Here is a 17,527-nt window from a genome sequence, read left to right as displayed (position 1 = left end):
TGCAAATACTGAAGAGTTCGGTTTGTCAAGGTTTTTTGCGAATAAACCGAACTCAACATTGGTAACTAATAGTGAAGAGTTCGGTTTGTCAAGGTTTTTTGCGAATAAACCGAACTCCACATGTATGCAACACAACATAGTTGGACAAGTTCGGTTAAATTGAAACTCAACATATAGAGCAAAATAGCATAGTTCGGTTATATTGAAATTTGTTTTTTTTTTGGTAAAGTTCGGTTACTAAATAGTTTTAAAATATTATGCGAACCAACCGAACAAGAAATCTCAGTTCGGTTACACAAAAACTCAAAATAGCGGGAAAAATTGCACAGTTCGGTTACAAGTGGAAAAAAAATTGTTGCAAAACTGGTGAAGTTCAGTTAGAAAAAAGTTTTAGGCTTTTTTGCGAACTAACCGAACTGGCAGTTCGGTGACCCGGTTTTGAAATCCTATAAAACCGAACTGTTCTTCGTGTTCTTCCTTTCAGGAAGTTCGGTTAACAAACTAGGGTTTTCTAGAAATTCGTTCTAACCGAACAGCGCACTGTAACTCCCATTCGAACCCTATTTTGATGATTTCTATTCAATTAAACGAATCAAAATCAAATTAAAAGTATGGGTTTGTTGGAAAATACCTGCGAATCGGTCCCATGGCAGAATCAGGCTTCTTACTGCGTCTATTATATTGGATTATGGATTCACTTGGCTCTTCCACTTCTTTATGAATCTCAAAATCACTTGGCTGATTTGCTAGATGTCCTAATGGGGGACCTGTTCCTGGGAGTCTATTGGTTTTCTTTCGAAGAACCATTCTTATAGTCGATTGATTAATCGACGATGAAAATTTTATGAATCGACGATTAATCGATGAAGATGATGTTGGAATGGGGGAAGAGGAAAGAAGAAGAGGAGAACAGTTCCTCAAACTGTTTTTTTTTTTTGTGCGGCTAGGTTAGATTAGGATTATATTTAGGTTTTTCTTTTGATTAAGTTAGATGTAGTTATTAAGTTAGGTTAATTTAATTAGGGTAAGGGCCAAATTAGTAATCTCATCTGATTTTAGGACATCCCTTAACATTGTAGGATAGGTGGCCTAATAGGACCATGGTCCCCCCAAAAAAACCATGGTCCCCAAAAAATCGTTCTTTTTGAAGAAGGGAAAAATAGGCTAAGACCCAACCCATGGGTTACCCATAATATGAGGCCCCTAATTAAAAGGAGTTTAAATTTAAGCCCCAAATTATTAAAAGACGTTCATACCCTTATGTATATTGTCAAGGCCCTAATTAATAAACTTCAAATTTAGGCCCAAATTATTAAAATATGGTAAAATGACAACCCCGCCACCACCGCCTCACACCACCACCTCCGACCACCAACCGTCGTCGCCAACCACCACCTACTAACACATCCATATGGCATGTGTAACGAAAAGTTACATATCCATATGATATATGTAACGAGAAGTTACACATTCGTATGACATGTGTAACCAAAAGTTACACATTCATATGTCATGAAACAGTTAATATGGGCGTATGGCATGTGTAATTAAAAGTTACACATGCATATGACATGTGTATTTTGAAGTTACACATCCATAATAAATGTGTATCCATAAGTTACACATCTATATTCAGTTGTTATCAAAACAATAATTTCATTTACAAAAAATTCTTTGTTTATCAATTGTTTTGGAACACAATAAACGAGCTAAAACACGAAATACGTATAACGAAATCCAAGAAATAAGCAACGAGATCTTCTAATAAAATAAAAATGTTCTCTTCCCTTCTTATCTTCCTCCATTCCAAAATGCTTGTGTATCTGCAACAAAATAAATATACACGAGTTAGGTTGGATGAAAAAAAATCTATAGAAGCAAAATTATCCATAAGTTACACATCTGTATTCAGTTGTTATCAAAACAATAATTTCATTTACAAAAAATTCTTTGTTTATCAATTGTTTTGGAACACAATAAACGAGCTAAAACACGAAATATGTATAACGAAATCCAAGAAATAAGCAACGAGATCTTCTAATAAAATAAAAATGTTCTCTTCCCTTCTTATCTTCCTCCATTCCAAAATGCTTGTGTATCTGCAACAAAATAAATATACACGAGTTAGGTTGGATGAAAAAAAATCTATAGAAGCAAAATTATCCATAAGTTACACATCTGTATTCAGTTGTTATCAAAACAATAATTTCATTTACAAAAAATTCTTTGTTTATCAATTGTTTTGGAACACAATAAACGAGCTAAAACACGAAATATGTATAACGAAATCCAAGAAATAAGCAACGAGATCTTCTAATAAAATAAAAATGTTCTCTTCCCTTCTTATCTTCCTCCATTCCAAAATGCTTGTGTATCTGCAACAAAATAAATATACACGAGTTAGGTTGGATGAAAAAAAATCTATAGAAGCAAAATTATAGAACAATTACAAGGAGAATAACAAAGATCATACAAAGACACTTGATGACTTATCTAAGAAAGTGTAATTAGGAGTTACACATACTCTGTGTAGTGTAACTGAGAGTTACACATGCGTCTTCTAATAATATGACGTGTACTCAGTAGTTACACATCCATAAAAGCTTGTGTACTTATGGTGAAAATAACACTAACAGAAAAAATCCAATGCCTAGAGCACAATATCCATTCGTCTGGTTAAACTAGCAGGATTCACCTTATATCGCTATATCCAATGCCTAAAGCTCATAAAAGACGAACATGGAGCACAATATCTTATAAAGTTCATATAAACATAAGAATATACACAAAAGAACTTCAGCACTGTAATAAGATGAGTTTATGGGTTATAGGATATACCTTTTCAATAAATAATAAGCGAACCATGTTCTCAATGTCCGCAACGATGCTATCAGATTGACCATCTACGGTCCCAGGTTTACCAGTCAGTCAGTTTCATGGTAAGAAAATAAATTAGAATCATAGTACATCATATATTACAGCAAGAGGACTGCGAGCATCAATCCACAACTGAAACCTAAAGAAAATTTAACTGAAACTTACCAATGGCAACTTTCGTCAATCCAGGAAGATCCATCAGGGTCAAATTCACAACTGCGAAGGTTCAAAAAACAACAGAAGAGATGAGCCAGATGACCAAAGAAGCAACAGCTACAAACTCGTAATCATTTTAGGTATTCAAACTTAAGGCACCACTTTACACGAGATAATCTTACCATTCGGAGAGTAAATACTAAGATGAATAGAAAAACTAGAAATTCCATTGCCACGTCATGTCTCTCAATCAGTCTCATCTCCAATCTCCTTCCTCACAACAGCTGACACACATATGATACAAAACAAATTAATAAAAAATCGAACAGTGAAACAAATATCATAACTACCTAACCAACATTTTTGTTTGGAGATCTAGTGAATTTACCAAAATCAATGAATCTCTTTCTAGGAAGATGCATAAATTTAATCAGCAGTTACACATCCATAAAAAAAGCTTGTGTACCCATGTAATCTTTCCTTGCAAGGTTTTTTCGTTTTAGCATGTGTAATTACGAGTTACACATGCATCTGAAAAGTGTAATTAGAAGTTACACATGCATATGATTTGTGTAATTACGAGTTACACGTGCATCTGACTAGTGTAACTAGGAATTACACATGCATGTGACTGGTGTACTAATTAAGGGATACACACCAAAAATATGGCTAAAGTACTCGGCAATTACATATAATTGTATCATACCTGCCTTCACCTTTTCACAAAAGAAGAATTTTCATATCCTCATCTTGCACAATTAGCTTTCTTTTGTTATCAAACTCCAATATATTCAGGATTTTGTATTCCCTGCAATTGACATTTGATAATACAATAAATCAATACAACAGACACACATGAACCAATGCCAAAAGAAAATTGGAAATGAACATTGTTTACTATTTACCTTTCTCCAAGGTTTCCTGAGGGATATCTTTCTCTGATATCAACAGTTGATTGGGTTCTTTTACAGTGTCATCCAACTTAATGTGTAACTATGATTTACCGAGGCAACTGAATAGTGTAACTTGGGGCTATACATGCATCTGAGTTGTGTAACTACGAGTTACACATGCATATAATTAGTAAATTATAATGAATGAAACTCATCATTCAAGTTTCAAACCAAACAAACACCGCAGATTATATTGCATCTGACTAGTGTAACTATGGATTATACATGTATATGACTGGTGTACTAATTATGGGATACACACCAAAATATAACAACTATACATCCAATTATAATGTGTAACTAGCAGCTACACATCCAATTATCCTACAATTCATATGTAAAAAATAGAAACGTAAACGTAAACAACTAAATGCTAAGGAAATGATGATCTAGCAATCCACATACCACTCTCATTAGCTCTAACAATCCAACACATAACACCACCAACAAAATCTTATAACAACAGATTCCTGAAACCCAACTGAGTTGATTTAATTCAGTGAAATCGCTAACAACTTAACTACATATCACTTCTTAATCAACTTAAAATCCAAAATATAATTTCTGTCAATCATACCACTAACAGTGCAACTACTTATGCATGCTTAATCAACTCCATAACTACAAAAATATAAACTAATTCATTCCCACAACAGCAAAGTTCAAGAAATACTACAGAAGCTAATTCACATCAGACACACTAGCCAAAAAGTAAAGTTCACGTACTACATCATCCACTAAAAATTGACCATCATCCACTAAAAATGTGAGTGGAAGAGAAATGAAAAAACAAACCTATTGTTATCATCTTTCATACAGTCCAGTTAATGATGAGTTTGTTTTGTCCCATCTTTTTAACGAGCTTCTTCTTGATCACAGTGAATGATGAGAAGGCTGCATAACGTCAAGCCAAAATAAAAACAAATTAGTATTCTTAACTTGCGCATAACTTAAACAAATTTCATTTGAACATATAGAGGGTTAGATTAGATAGAAAATCAAAAGTTGACCAAAATTAAATCGATTGAAGGGGTAATAAAGAATAAAGTATCCTGAGTTCAAATATGAACTTATCTTTTCAATAATAATTACAGATTCAGAGATAAGTTAAATCTCACTCAAGAACCCTAGAAAGAAATTAATTGAAATTTTCTCGAAATTTCCATCTCAAAAGAGAGATTAAGATGATACACAAATAGATCTAAGCTCCGACTATGATTTGAATAATCGATATAATATAGATCTGAAAAATCTTCAATATATTATTGCGAATTCAAGATCTGATGGAAGAACAACCGAAATTAAAATGAAAGCCTAAATCGAATGAAACAAAAATGTAATAAAAACCATATAACTACCTCAATTTCAAGTTTATCGCCCTTTTTACTTTCTTTTACGGTCTTTATCAAATCTCTTTCTTCAATTTATGTGGTTTATGAACTGAAATCATTTGTAAACCCCAAATCTTAGTGTGTTATCAGATCTTGGAGACCGATAAATGAAGACGACTTATTTGCTTCTTCATTTCTGCTATTTTGGAGGAGTTGTTTCTTCATTGAAGAGCTCGATCGAGAGGGTTAGGGAGAATGAAAGAGAGAGAGAGAAGTTTCAAAGAATGATTTGGTTTAGTTTCTCCGGAGAGAGAAAGGGAAAGAGAAATAAAAATTGAAAATGAAAATATCTCCAGTGACTTTTGCTTATAAATGGGTACTTTAGGTAATATAAAAATTCCAGATCTAAAAGTTTTGCGGTCTGATATTTGCTCGTGTCTGAGAAAGCGTTTAAGTTTCTCTACTTAGAGCGTCCACACTGGGAGAGTAAACCCAAATATTTGGTCTTTTGAACAGACGTAGTGGAACGTACTATCGATCAAATTTTGATCAACGACTAAAAACCAGAGTATATTTGGTCTGGGACCAAGACTAAACCCAAATATAGTCGAGCGTTGGTATACTTCACGCCCCACCACCAGGCGGACATATAGTGTACGTCCCACATCAGGCGGACGTATATTCCACGCCCCACATCAGGCGTTGGTATAGTCTACGCTCCACATGGGGCGTACGCAAAGTCTACGCCCCTTTTTTTTATTATTATTATTTTGTATGGGGCGGGCATTATACCCCCGCCTCATTCTTTGTTTTCAAAACCATTTTAGTGGGGCGGGCTTTATACCTCCGCCCCACTTCTTTCATTTTTTTTTATTTTTTTTTTTAGGATCTACCCAATCAGGCGTTGGTATAGTCTACGCCCCACACCAGGCGAACGTATAATGTACGTCTGACCAAATTTAGTCTTTCCACCGTAGCGTCACACATCATACTAAACCCAAAATTTGATCTTTTTTTCCCTCTTTGGTATTTGGTTATACTCGCACCACTGCAGTTGCTCTTATAAGACAAAAGCTTTCCTGAAACGGGTTGGTTTCCTAATTCGGGTGTGAATCAAGTTTTGGCCTTTTTGGTGCGGGGTGATAGATTCAAGTTCAACCATTGGAATGTTCTTGTTGGTACAAAGACATTTATTTATTTTTTTTAAATTACTTATATTGAAAAGAAGAAAGGTTACACAGAATTTTCCAAAATGTTGGTTTCCTTTATCTCATTTAGTTGATTTGAGATATTGGTGTCTACCAACATAATGCTAACCCTATTTTGAAAGCTAGAACTAACAACTGTATTAGAAAAACATACATCTGATAATAGAGCAGAGTTCAAAAATTATGGCATCAACAACCATTGTTGTTTATGAATTCCCCGTTTGCGTGCTTCTTTTGCCAAAATGTCTGTCACTTCATTGTCTTTCATGTTGTTAAACATAAAGCCCAAAAAGTTTTCACTGCTTCTGAGACTATGGCTTGGTTTCTCCAAAATATGTTACTCTGCTTGTCCTGAGCATAGAAGATCAACCTCTGATAATCACCTTCCACCCAGAAGTTCTTTAAGTTCATTCTTTTTGCCCAAGTTGCTGTCTCCAGCATACTAAGAGCCTCTGCTTCTTCTGCTGTGGAGTGAAAGTACCATCTGTAGCTTGGATTGCACCACCTGTATCACATCGCAAAATTATGCCATATCTAGCCGGAGTACAAAAATCAATCCAAGATGCATCAAAGTTTACATTAAATTGATTTGCTTGTGGTTTTGACCATCTACTAGTATTTGTGTCATTTTCGATTTGTAACACAGAAAAAGAGTTAGAAGTTACTCCCTGTTTTAATTGTCTCAGGGGAGACCAAAAAGCCAGGTGCCTCTGAACAACAAGTGAGAGTTGAATGCTTGTAGTTGATTTGGATTGGAAAATTCTTAGACATCTTTCCTTCCAAATCAACCAACATTTAGTGGCCATGATTTCTATTTCAAAGTTATCATATACTCCAGCTATCCAATTAGAGTACATTTAAGCAAAAAAGTAATTTAAATCACTACTGCAATTTATACCTACAACAGGAGGCAGTAAAGAAACAGATTTCGCATATGGACATTCAAAAAACAAATGCTTTATAGACTCACATTCATGCTCACAGAAAATGCATTTTATGTCCATGTTTTCCCTGTGTTCACCTAGTTTTTTCCTAACAGGCAGGGTATTATGTACACACTTCCACAAGAAAATTTAATTCTTTGAGACATATTCAACTTCCAAAAGGATTTCCAGAAAACAGTAATATCAATATTAATGGAATAATTGAAGGATGTTTAAGTTTTTGGTACATTGATTTAACAGGAAATTTTCCGTCATTTGTAAGTAGCCATCTTAATCTATCTTGTTTTAGAGTACCATTTATAATTCCTAGAATCTTATCTGCAATTTCCGGAGCAAAGTTACTTCTAACTTTCGTTACATTCCACTTTTTAGTATTTGAGTCTAGCAACTCAGATACAAGTGTTAAGAGGTTTAGTTGATTACCACAGTAAGATAAGAGGTTTTGTTCCATAACTGGGATCCATTTATCAGTCCAAATGTTGATAGACTTACCATCGCCTACCTCCCATCAACTGAATTTGTGGATTAAAGAAACCCCCTGCATAATGCATCCCCATATCCACGAAGCATTATAATGTTTTTTAGCATGGAAAATAGTTGAGTTTTTAAAATATTTGTTCTTAAGAACAGAGCCTAAAAGGGTGTTCTCCTGAGTTGCTATTCTCCATGCTAGTTTAGCAATCATTGCCTTATTCATTTTGTTTGCTTCTTTAAAGCCTAAACCACCTACTTCAATTGGTTCACACATGAAACCCCAACTAATAGGATAGTAACCCTTCGAGTTTTTCTGTTTACCCCACCAAAAGTCCCTTTGGACCGCATCTATTTTGTCTGTGATTTTTGAAGGCAGAGAAAAACACCCCATTTGGTATATGGACAGGCTGGATAAAGCAGATTTAATTAGTACTTTTTTACTTGCTTGAACCAAAGTTGTGTCATCCCAACTTTGAGCTTTGTTTTCCATATTAGTGACAATCTTATCAAAAGTCTTAATTTTTGATCTATCAACAAATAAAGGAGCTCCTAAATAAGAGTCAGTAATGCTAATTTTCTTAATCTTCATAAGTCTAATCATAATTCTTTGATGTTTAAAATGAATTCTTTTGCTAAAAAAAATCTCTAACTTAGAAAAATGTATGAGCGGACCAGATGCATTACTAAATTGATTGATGATATTTAAAAGATTTTTACAACTAACCAGACTTGCCTTTGAATACAGCAGACAATCATCTGCAAAGAGAAGATGAGAAATAGGGATACTATGCCTAGATATTTTGATACCAGTTATATGTTTGGTTTTTTCTTTTGCTGAAAGGAGCCTAGAGAAAACATCCATACAGATTAGGAAGAGGTAAGGAGATAGTGGATCTCCTTGCCTTAACCCTCTGGTATGAGTGAAAAAGTCACCTGGTGTACCATTTAAAAGAATTGCGATAGAGGAAGTAGAGACACATTGATGGATTAAACTACACCACTCCTTACTGAAACCAAAAGCAGATAAAGTCTGAAGTAAAAAGTTCCAATTGACCCTATCAAAAGCCTTGGATATGTCTATTTTAATCCTTAGTCCTCCATTTTTTGTTTTCATTTTCTTAATTTAGTGGACCACTTCATGGGCCACCACAATGTTGTATGCAATTTGCCTAGAAGACATGAAAGCCGACTGAAAAGGAGAAATCATTTTTTCTAAGTGAACTTTCAACCTATTAACTAAAAGTTTGGATAGAATTTTATATGGGGTATTACTCAGTCCTATTGGTCTGAAGTCACTAGGAGATTTGGGTTGTTTTATTTTGGGAATTAAGAAGAGAAAAGTCTCATTCAATTTAGGGTTAATTGTTTTTGAAACAAAAACATTTTGAGTTATTGCAACTATTTGGTTCCCAACTAGAGACCAATTATGTTCGAAAAAACTCACCGGGAAACCGTCTGGTCCCGGAGATTTATTAGATTTCATTGACTTTACTACCATCCAAACTTCATCTGAAGTTGGGATCCTTAATAGATCCACATTATCCTGGTCAGAAATGACTTTAGGAATGAGATTCATTAGTTCTTGGTCAGGAACAGTAGGAGAGACAGTGAAAAGGGTTTCAAAATGCATTTTCAGTTCCTCAACAATTTGAGTTTTTTGTTTCAATATTTCTCCATTTTGATTTAAAAGACAATCTATTTGATTACGCTTTCTTCTTTTTAAAGTTTTTAAGTGAAAATACTTAGTATTTCTTTCTCCAAGAGTAACAAAATTGTCTCTTGACAATTGTTTTGCAATTTCTTCTTGAGTGTCATAAAGGTTTTCTAGCTCTAAAAGTTTCTGATTCAGATGCAACTGTTTATTATGAACTCTACTAGACGACTGAATTGAATCAATACTTTTTAGCAGTTTTTTAATTTTCTTTTCAGGAACTCCGAAAACATCTTTGCGTCAAGAGGTAAGATTTTCACCTACGGTTTTTAGGTTGTTAAGCAGTACGTCAATAACGTTGAGTAAAGATGGATCCCAAGTATGCCTTATTAACTGAATACAGGAATTTTCTTTAAGCCAGGTGTCAAAAAATTTAAAAGGGAAGTTATGATTTTGAGTCGAGAATGGAAAAAGATCTAGCCGAAGTGGTCTATGATCAGATCCAAAAGAAGGAAGATGGGTTAAAAAAGATTCAGGGAAATGAGATATCCATTCATCATTTACATAGGCTTTGTCAAGCCTTTCCTGAATATTTTTGTTGCCCTCTCTATGATTGTTCCAGGTGAAAAAGTTTCCTTGAAAGTCTAGGTCCGATAATCCAGCTCTTTGAAGCAGCCTTTTGAAAGGCTCGGCTTCCATACTATTGAAGGGTAGACCCCCCATCTTTTCAGAGGGACTCAAAACTTGGTTGTAATCACCTATTACAACCCAAACCAGAGTGAGTTATTCTAGAGGATATGTTTTCTAGAAAAGCCCAAGATTCTAGTTTCTTGGGTTTATAAGAGTTACCGTAAAAAACTGTTAGAAGCCAAAAATTGTCAAAGAAATTTGTTTTTATTAAAACATTTAACATATTTATGTTTGAGTGCACAATTTCAAAATGAAAACCATCGACCCATGCCAAAGCAAGTCCAACTGCTTTACCAATAGGGTCTGCAAAGCAACAATTAGGGAAGTCAGACGGAAGTTTTTTTTAGATAGTGTCTCTGAGACTTAGTCTCGGACAAAAATAAAATTTCAGTTTTTTCAGTTATTATTATGTGATCTAAATGTTGGCTAATTTTTTTGTACCACACCCTTGTGTATTCCAAGCTATAGTAAATAGGTACAAAGACATTTACTTTTCCATTTATATGTGAAGATAGAGAAATAAATTGAATTACAATGTTTCTCAGATAACACCACAATTATTGGTGTTATATTATAGTTACAAGTTACAACATGTTGGCAGCGGCGCCAGGGCCATGAGAAGACTCGGCCTCTCGGTGATCTACATTTACTTGTGCGCTCGGCAAGTTGTTACTGTTACTAAATGCATAACTATCAAAAAAATTATCATTAGAAAGCATAACGTTGACAGCATCTGGTCCTGCTCCTTTCAAGCCAACCCCCATTGGCGAAGAAGCCCAAGGAAGAGGAGCCGGAGGGGTGGAACTTGAGACTTCTTGGTTCAGAGTGAGAACATTTGGGTTCTGCGGGGAGTTAACCGCAGGTCTTCTGTTGGCGGTATTCATGGATGTCAGCGTCAGAGATGATGACTGCTGCTGATTCTTCTGAGGCGGTGATTTTGGTCGAAGACTCTCTATATCTGGGGTTGTTAATACAAGATGAGGTGCATCTGGTGGGGGATTACGTCCTCCTCCTCCAACCCAAACTTTTCCATCTTTATCAGCAAAATTCCTCAAATATGCCTGCAAGCAACGAATAATGAGCCATAAAAGAAAGTATTTTAGGCAAAGCATTTGTTGGGCACCATGGAGTAAAAAAAAGAAAAAAAAAAGTAAATAGGTACAGAAGTATGATTCGCTACATGTTCCCTAGAGTACAAAGGTAACCTACCTCAGCATTAAAGTTAGAGGAAGACAATCCATTTCCAACAGTACACCAACCAGACCTGATGTTATGGTCCTCACCAAAGAGCTCAAGCCTCCTACGCCCAAGGGAGAAATGCTCAATGATACGGTAAATATCCTCAGGTTTTTTTGTTGAGCCTGCACAAAGTATAGTAGGTTGAGGAAGGTCCAAAAAGTCCACAAACATAGATGCTAAACGTGACATACAGATAGCAGAAGGTCAAAGAAAATAGCAGAGCAGCAAAAGTCCTAAATGAACAAAACGCTTGCCATAAGCAGGTTATTGCACATCACTGGTTCGGCGAACGTTTATTCTGTTAAGCAATGTTCCTTTTACCACAGGAATTAGAGCTATTTTATTTTTTCAGGAAACAGGCCAGACAAAGGTGGAAGGAAGCAGTAAATTTCCTTTGATAGAATACAAACAAACTGAAAGGCTAGCTAACCTTTGAGGTTAAGAAATATTTATATGCTTGCTCTTCTGTAGAAATAAAAAAAAGCACCAATACTACAATATTACAGCATTTTCAAACAAAAGGATAGTCGTAACCTCAAGAGGCCAATTATTAAGTAGACAATCATTTAAAGTACAAGCTAAAACCCCTCTGATAATACATTTTAAATTATAATAAGATAGTTAATCAGTTGAGCTGTGTCCGTTTGTCATTTCAAAGTTTCAGGGTGACACAGTAAGCTGCCAAATGATATCTACCCTAGCATTTCAAAAAGGAGAAAAGGAATAGGAATAAGAAATATGTAAATCTTCCTAAGGCCATCACTGAGAATGTGGAAGAGATAAAAAAACGCCTTACACCTTTTAGCAAAAGTTCCGCCAAACAGGAGAAAGTCTACAGAAAAAATATTTCCCATCTTGACCCAGAGCAGAAAAGATAATGACAACAAATTCACAGTGATTATGGAATTAAACATTAAAGCAAGATAATAAGAGCTCCACACAAAGTCTAAAAACATAGATGCTAAACGAAACATACAAATAGCAGAAAATTAGCGGAGCAGCAAAAGTAAATGAAAGTAAAAACTTACCATAGGCAGGTTCTTCAGCAATAATTATATCCGTGTCGATGTTGGCATGAATAATATGCCCGTCAGTGCTTCGACGAACAGTTCCTTTAATTCCCATTAAGCAATGTTCCTTTTATCACAAAATAAGAGCTAAATATTTTAGGAAACAGGCCAGACAATAGAACACCTATAATCTGAAAGGTGAAAAGGAAGGGATGAATAATATGCTTTCTTTTTCTTAGAGTATCAACAAACTAAAAGCTAACCTTTGTGTGCTGAAACAATGTACGGGAATCGTGACGCAAGCCAGCAGTTGCATGTGTTTTATTGGTCTTCACCCAACATATATCCTCACACCTTCGGAAACCCCACTACAAGGAAAACGAAAATAAATATAACATAAAGTAGAAAACAACGAGGACCAACACATTCATCTGGGAAGAAAGAAAAAAAAAATTGTGTGGTACAAGGCAATTAGCTTTGTGCTTTCTAGAACAAGTAATATAGCTACTAATTAAAAGTGCTAAAGAGCAGACCCTAATTCCCAAGAAAACGTGTACTTCCTGACAATTAAATATCATGGGAATGTCAGTACATATACTAATCCAACTTCTAAGGTGTACCATTCAGTGGTCTTTTAGTTGCATAGGCTCCTCAAAACAAAACAAAAAACAAAAACTGCTCATGCAAATACGTAATATAATACCTTCTTTAAACATTGGCGGCCCTGCTCAAGACCCACACCATCACCAACCCACAGGAAGATGAAGGAAGGTGTATCTGCAATTGCCTGAAAACAGTGGGAACAAGCTTAGAGTATAATTCAGAAGTGTAAGCTGAAACATATTAAAGATTCATATATTACACTGCACTAAGGAAGTGAAGCAAAGACCACTACCTCAATCTTTAGGTTTAAGATTTCTTCGAATGTCCAGTAATCCATATGGTCGGCAACACCAGGGGCTCGATGAACATATTCTTCCCATGGAGGGTCTACAAGAATGACATCAAACTTGGTACCGAAAAACTCTGGAGACAGAACAAACTCGCGCAAGTCGCACTTGTAATACATGGGTGGTGTAGCTGCGTTTGCCACAATCTCGTCTTTTCTCTGAATAAGCTCTCGGAGTTTCGGGTAGTCCTCCACAGTATTAGTTAGCTCCAGCTCCCTAATGAAATTTTGGGGCCTCTTACCAGTATCTACAAAATTCTGAGAATAATCATTCTGCTCGCCTCTTGAAGGATTTTTACCAAGAGGCCCACCCATTCTTGGAGGACCCCAGTTTGCCGGAGCATTTTCTTGAGGCATCCCTCGTCCCATTGTTCCCATAGTGTTAAAACCAGGGCCAGATATGCTAGGGTTTACTCCTCTCATAGGGAGTGGTTGGTTGAAAAACATGTTTGGGTTTGGGCCAGTTCCCATGTTTGGAGTGAACCTAGGTCCAGGCGGGATAGGTGAAAGACCAGGTGGAACAGCTAACATGTTCATATCAACACTTCGAGCTCCTGGCCAAACATTAGGCCCACCAAATGGCGACATCATAATGCCAAGCCCCATCGGTGGACCTGGAGCAGGAGACATGCTGCTACCAAGGGCCTGCATTTGTCCAGGTGGTAACCCTAAAGGGACAAACGGAGGTCCCATCATAGGCATCTGTAAGCCAACACGTGGCACATCACGTCCTTGCCCTCTACCTCTTCCTCCTCTCCCAAGTCTATTATTCCCTTTTGGCCCCTGGATGGGAGTTCTGTTGAGAGGGACTGATCCCTGGTTATTTCCTAATTGAGCTGGTTGTGAACCGACACTTGAACTCTGGCCGCCACCACTTCGATTAGAACCCAAAAGTGGCTTTTGCCCTCTTCCTTTCCCGCCTTGTGCGTCTATTATCACGTGTGAGGAACTATCATCTGGATACCCATCAGTGGCACCATAAACTTCAGCCATTCTTGCCCTTCCCTCCTGATGATATGCCCAATCTTCGTCATTTGTTGCAGTGACGAAATTAGTCTGTTGTCCGGTTTCAGTTTTCCTACCAGCAAATGTTGATGCAGACTCTTCCCTACCAAAATCAAAAGATGGCTTGGGTCGAATCTCTATTGAATCAGAAGCTCCATTTCCGCCATCAAGCCTGCCTCTACCTTTCCTATATACAGGTCGATGTAGAGAGATTTCACTATCAATCCTTTCACGCTCCCGCCTCTGTGATTCCCATTCCCTTTCACGGTCAAAATTCCCATCTCCATCTATTATCTCTTCATTCTTCTGTTTCCAACTGTCCTTAGGACCTTCCCAATCTCTATTCCTATCACTCCAGCTGCTACTATCCCTTCCTTTTGATCTGTCATCCCTATAACTTTCTTTTTCTCTGTCTAAATTCTTGTGACCAGTACTTCTGTCATTGTCTGACCCAGAGTCATCTGATTCTGGGCGACGCCTTCCACCTCTCGCAGGACTCTGTGACCTTCTAGACTGTCTCACTTCCCTCCCAACTCTATCTCTTGACTTTGCATGTCCATCTTCCTCTGCATTTACAGATCTTTCCAGGCTTTGGTTGTCAGGTTTTTCCCCATGAGGCCTGTTAATAGACCTATTAGCAATAGATTCCACATCCTCTGCCAACCCATTTGATCTTTCTCCCAACCTCTTAGCTTTATCACTACTTGATCGCTCTTCGCGATCTAAAGAAACCTTTCTAGTTTCTTCTTCTTGAGTCTCAGGCCTGCCTCTGCTCCTACTCCTCTCCACCTCAACCCTTTTCTCTTCACCGTAGCTTGATTTAGTTCCTTTATCACTGGATGGATCAAAAGACCTGCATTTGCTGTCACTATGCTCATTTCTTGCGTCAACAGTTCCCTCCCTCGAACTCCCCTGCTTAGCATCAGGAGTTTTGACACTCCTGAGGTCAGTTTTTTCACCAATATTACTTTCTTGTTTTGATCGAACAGAGTCAGACTCATCCCATCTTCTCCTAGGATTTCTGTCTTGCTCACGAGATTCTTGAACTTTATCTCTACTGCTTTCTTTCCTTTCATAATACCTAGAATCTCTATCAGAATTCTTATCAAGCTCTCCGTCATGAGAAGTTTCAACTTTACTTCTACTCTTGCTCTGGGAACCCTCGTGGCTAGAGGGTTTTGAGCTCGTTTTCTTTGATGAATTCCTCTCATTCTCATCAGCTGCCACAAATCCTTTACTCCCTGAAGCATCTCTCCCTTTTCTACTGCTTTCTGATTCTCTATCCTGAAATCCACTGCTTGGTTTCTTGTCGCTCCTCTCTTCCAGGTATTTCTTTGGCTGCTTGGACCTTCCATCTTTTCTTGCATCATAGTCATCTTCATCTCCACTGCCTGCTCTACTCGATCCCCCCGACCTTTTCCTGCTCTCAGTTCTTTCCCCGGTACTCTTTCTCTTTCCACCACTATCCCATTCTTCTGCATCTTCTTCATTAGTGTGCTTTCTAGACTTGCTCGATCGATGTTTCCTTTTATCACTACTCTCCCAATCTTCCTCTTCTCCAGCCCTATCACCTTTCCTATCTGGTGAATCATCTGTATCCCTTTTCACGTAATTCCTTATGCTTTCCAGCCCATCCATTCTACACAAATTCCTTCCACTTTTCAAGCTCCCTACAAAGTATCCAAACACAAATTAGTTCTCTACTTACATAACAGAAAGCTTGTGTCAGGAATACGATGATAAATGCCCGTGTGATTGCTTAGTCATTGAGAGTAGTTATTGATCAGTTACTCAGTTGTCTCTTGGAATTGCAATCTGATTCGTACAGACAACTATTATTATGTTTGAACAACAAATCTATATTATGAATCAACGAAGAAGTATGAATCAACGAAGAAGTATAACTTAACAATGTAATTAGGATCCTAATAACTGTTCAAATCAGAATACATGCATTCAGCAATACCTTCAGTTCATCCAATACAAACACAACATGGAAAATTAAACATATTAATTAGATCCATAAAGACTCAAAACCAATCATAAGTTCAACGAAGAGAAAGTCCGTATAAGAAACAAGAAGAAGTAGAAAGAGAGATTCAGACCTGTGAGTACTCCAGGGATTCAGTTTTTGAAACCCTAGAAATCCCTAAAATTGGTTTCTGGGCACCTCTCTCGCAGAAGAAGTATGAATCGGAACAATCAAATCGACTGTAAATAATTGTGTCGGTTCTGAATGAATTTTTCGTAAAAATAAAATGTCTTTTTCAAAATTTTGGTTCTGGTATCTGTGAGTGTCTCTGGTTTTAGGGTTTTTGTTGGATTTGTTGAGGTTTGGGATGGTGAAATTCTGTGTTTACTGATTTAGTTTTGCGACTATTGGTTAAACAACAGTTGTGGGGTACTGGGGTCCGATTTGAGTTCAGTTCAATTTGAAGTATTTGACTTTTGAAAGTCTAATATGACCAGGAAAGTCAATCGGGTGGCTTTCGTATGGCAAGGAATTAACGTTTACAAGTATGTTGGCTTTAGACGCTTTAGTCCTGCCTCCCAAAGCCTAATACTAGGAGATCCAAATTTGACACAATTTGAAATTAGTTAATCCTTTTATGAACGATTCAATCCAAAATGTTTTTTTACAATGACAAAAACACCCATCAACGAAATGTGTTGTTTCTTTTTCATCATAATTCAATCAAGGAATTGACGTTTAATCCCAAATATGTTGGGCTTTAGACGTTTTAGTCCTGCCTCCCAAAGCCTAATACCGGGACATCCAAATTTGCACAATTTGAAACGAGTTAATCCTTTTTTGAACGATTCAATCCAAAACGTTTTTTAACAATGACAAAAACACCAATCAGTGAAATGTGTTGTATCTTTTTCATCATAATTCAATTTCCGTTCATTCATTTTCTTTCCTATGTCGAAACTCAAACAACTCTCCCGTATAATAGATCTGAAAAGCTAATCTCGTCTTAGTGAAAATTCTATTCCCAAATGTAAATCTGATAATCAAGCAAAATTTAATTTGAAAAAC

At 36.7% G+C, this 17,527-nt stretch overlaps 1 protein-coding gene and 1 long non-coding RNA gene across 2 annotated transcripts; both read right to left on the bottom strand.

Annotated features, from left to right (window-relative positions):
• Positions 1-1,642: 1,642 nt before the first annotated feature.
• On the bottom strand, positions 1,643-4,869 carry LOC113361350. Its single transcript, XR_003365092.1, has 7 exons — positions 4,782-4,869; positions 3,939-4,090; positions 3,740-3,841; positions 3,216-3,317; positions 3,043-3,093; positions 2,839-2,903; positions 1,643-2,375 (listed from the first exon to the last, which is right to left on the bottom strand). It is a non-coding gene; the product is annotated as an uncharacterized LOC113361350 (long non-coding RNA).
• A 5,868-nt stretch (positions 4,870-10,737) lies between these two features.
• LOC113356454 (methyltransferase-like protein 1) lies at positions 10,738-16,858 on the bottom strand. The gene is made up of 7 exons (XM_026599595.1): positions 16,593-16,858; positions 13,429-16,157; positions 13,237-13,320; positions 12,797-12,901; positions 12,552-12,660; positions 11,494-11,645; positions 10,738-11,345 (listed from the first exon to the last, which is right to left on the bottom strand). Exons 2-7 carry the CDS (start codon positions 16,123-16,125, stop codon positions 10,869-10,871), a joined length of 3,624 nt encoding a protein of 1,207 aa, XP_026455380.1. The 5' UTR covers positions 16,126-16,157; positions 16,593-16,858; the 3' UTR covers positions 10,738-10,868.
• Positions 16,859-17,527: the final 669 nt, after the last annotated feature.

Source organism: Papaver somniferum, chromosome 3 (assembly GCF_003573695.1).
Source record: "Papaver somniferum cultivar HN1 chromosome 3, ASM357369v1, whole genome shotgun sequence".
Classification (NCBI taxonomy): Eukaryota; Viridiplantae; Streptophyta; class Magnoliopsida; order Ranunculales; family Papaveraceae; genus Papaver; species Papaver somniferum.
Note: the sequence above shows the minus strand (reverse complement) of the source record. Positions and strands in the feature narration are given on the sequence as shown.

What these genes read in the sequence shown, in the direction of transcription:
- LOC113356454 (XM_026599595.1), bottom strand. Translation starts at nt 16,125, where the DNA reads ATGGATGGGCTGGAAAGCATAAGGAATTACGTGAAAAGGGATACAGAT. An exon ending in GCCGCCAATGTTTAAAGAAG is followed by an intron (nt 12,902 to 13,236) that starts GTATTATATTAC and finishes TTTTCCTTGTAG; the next exon opens with TGGGGTTTCCGAAGGTGTGA. An exon ending in TGCTGAAGAACCTGCCTATG is followed by an intron (nt 11,646 to 12,551) that starts GTAAGTTTTTAC and finishes TACTTTGTGCAG; the next exon opens with GCTCAACAAAAAAACCTGAG.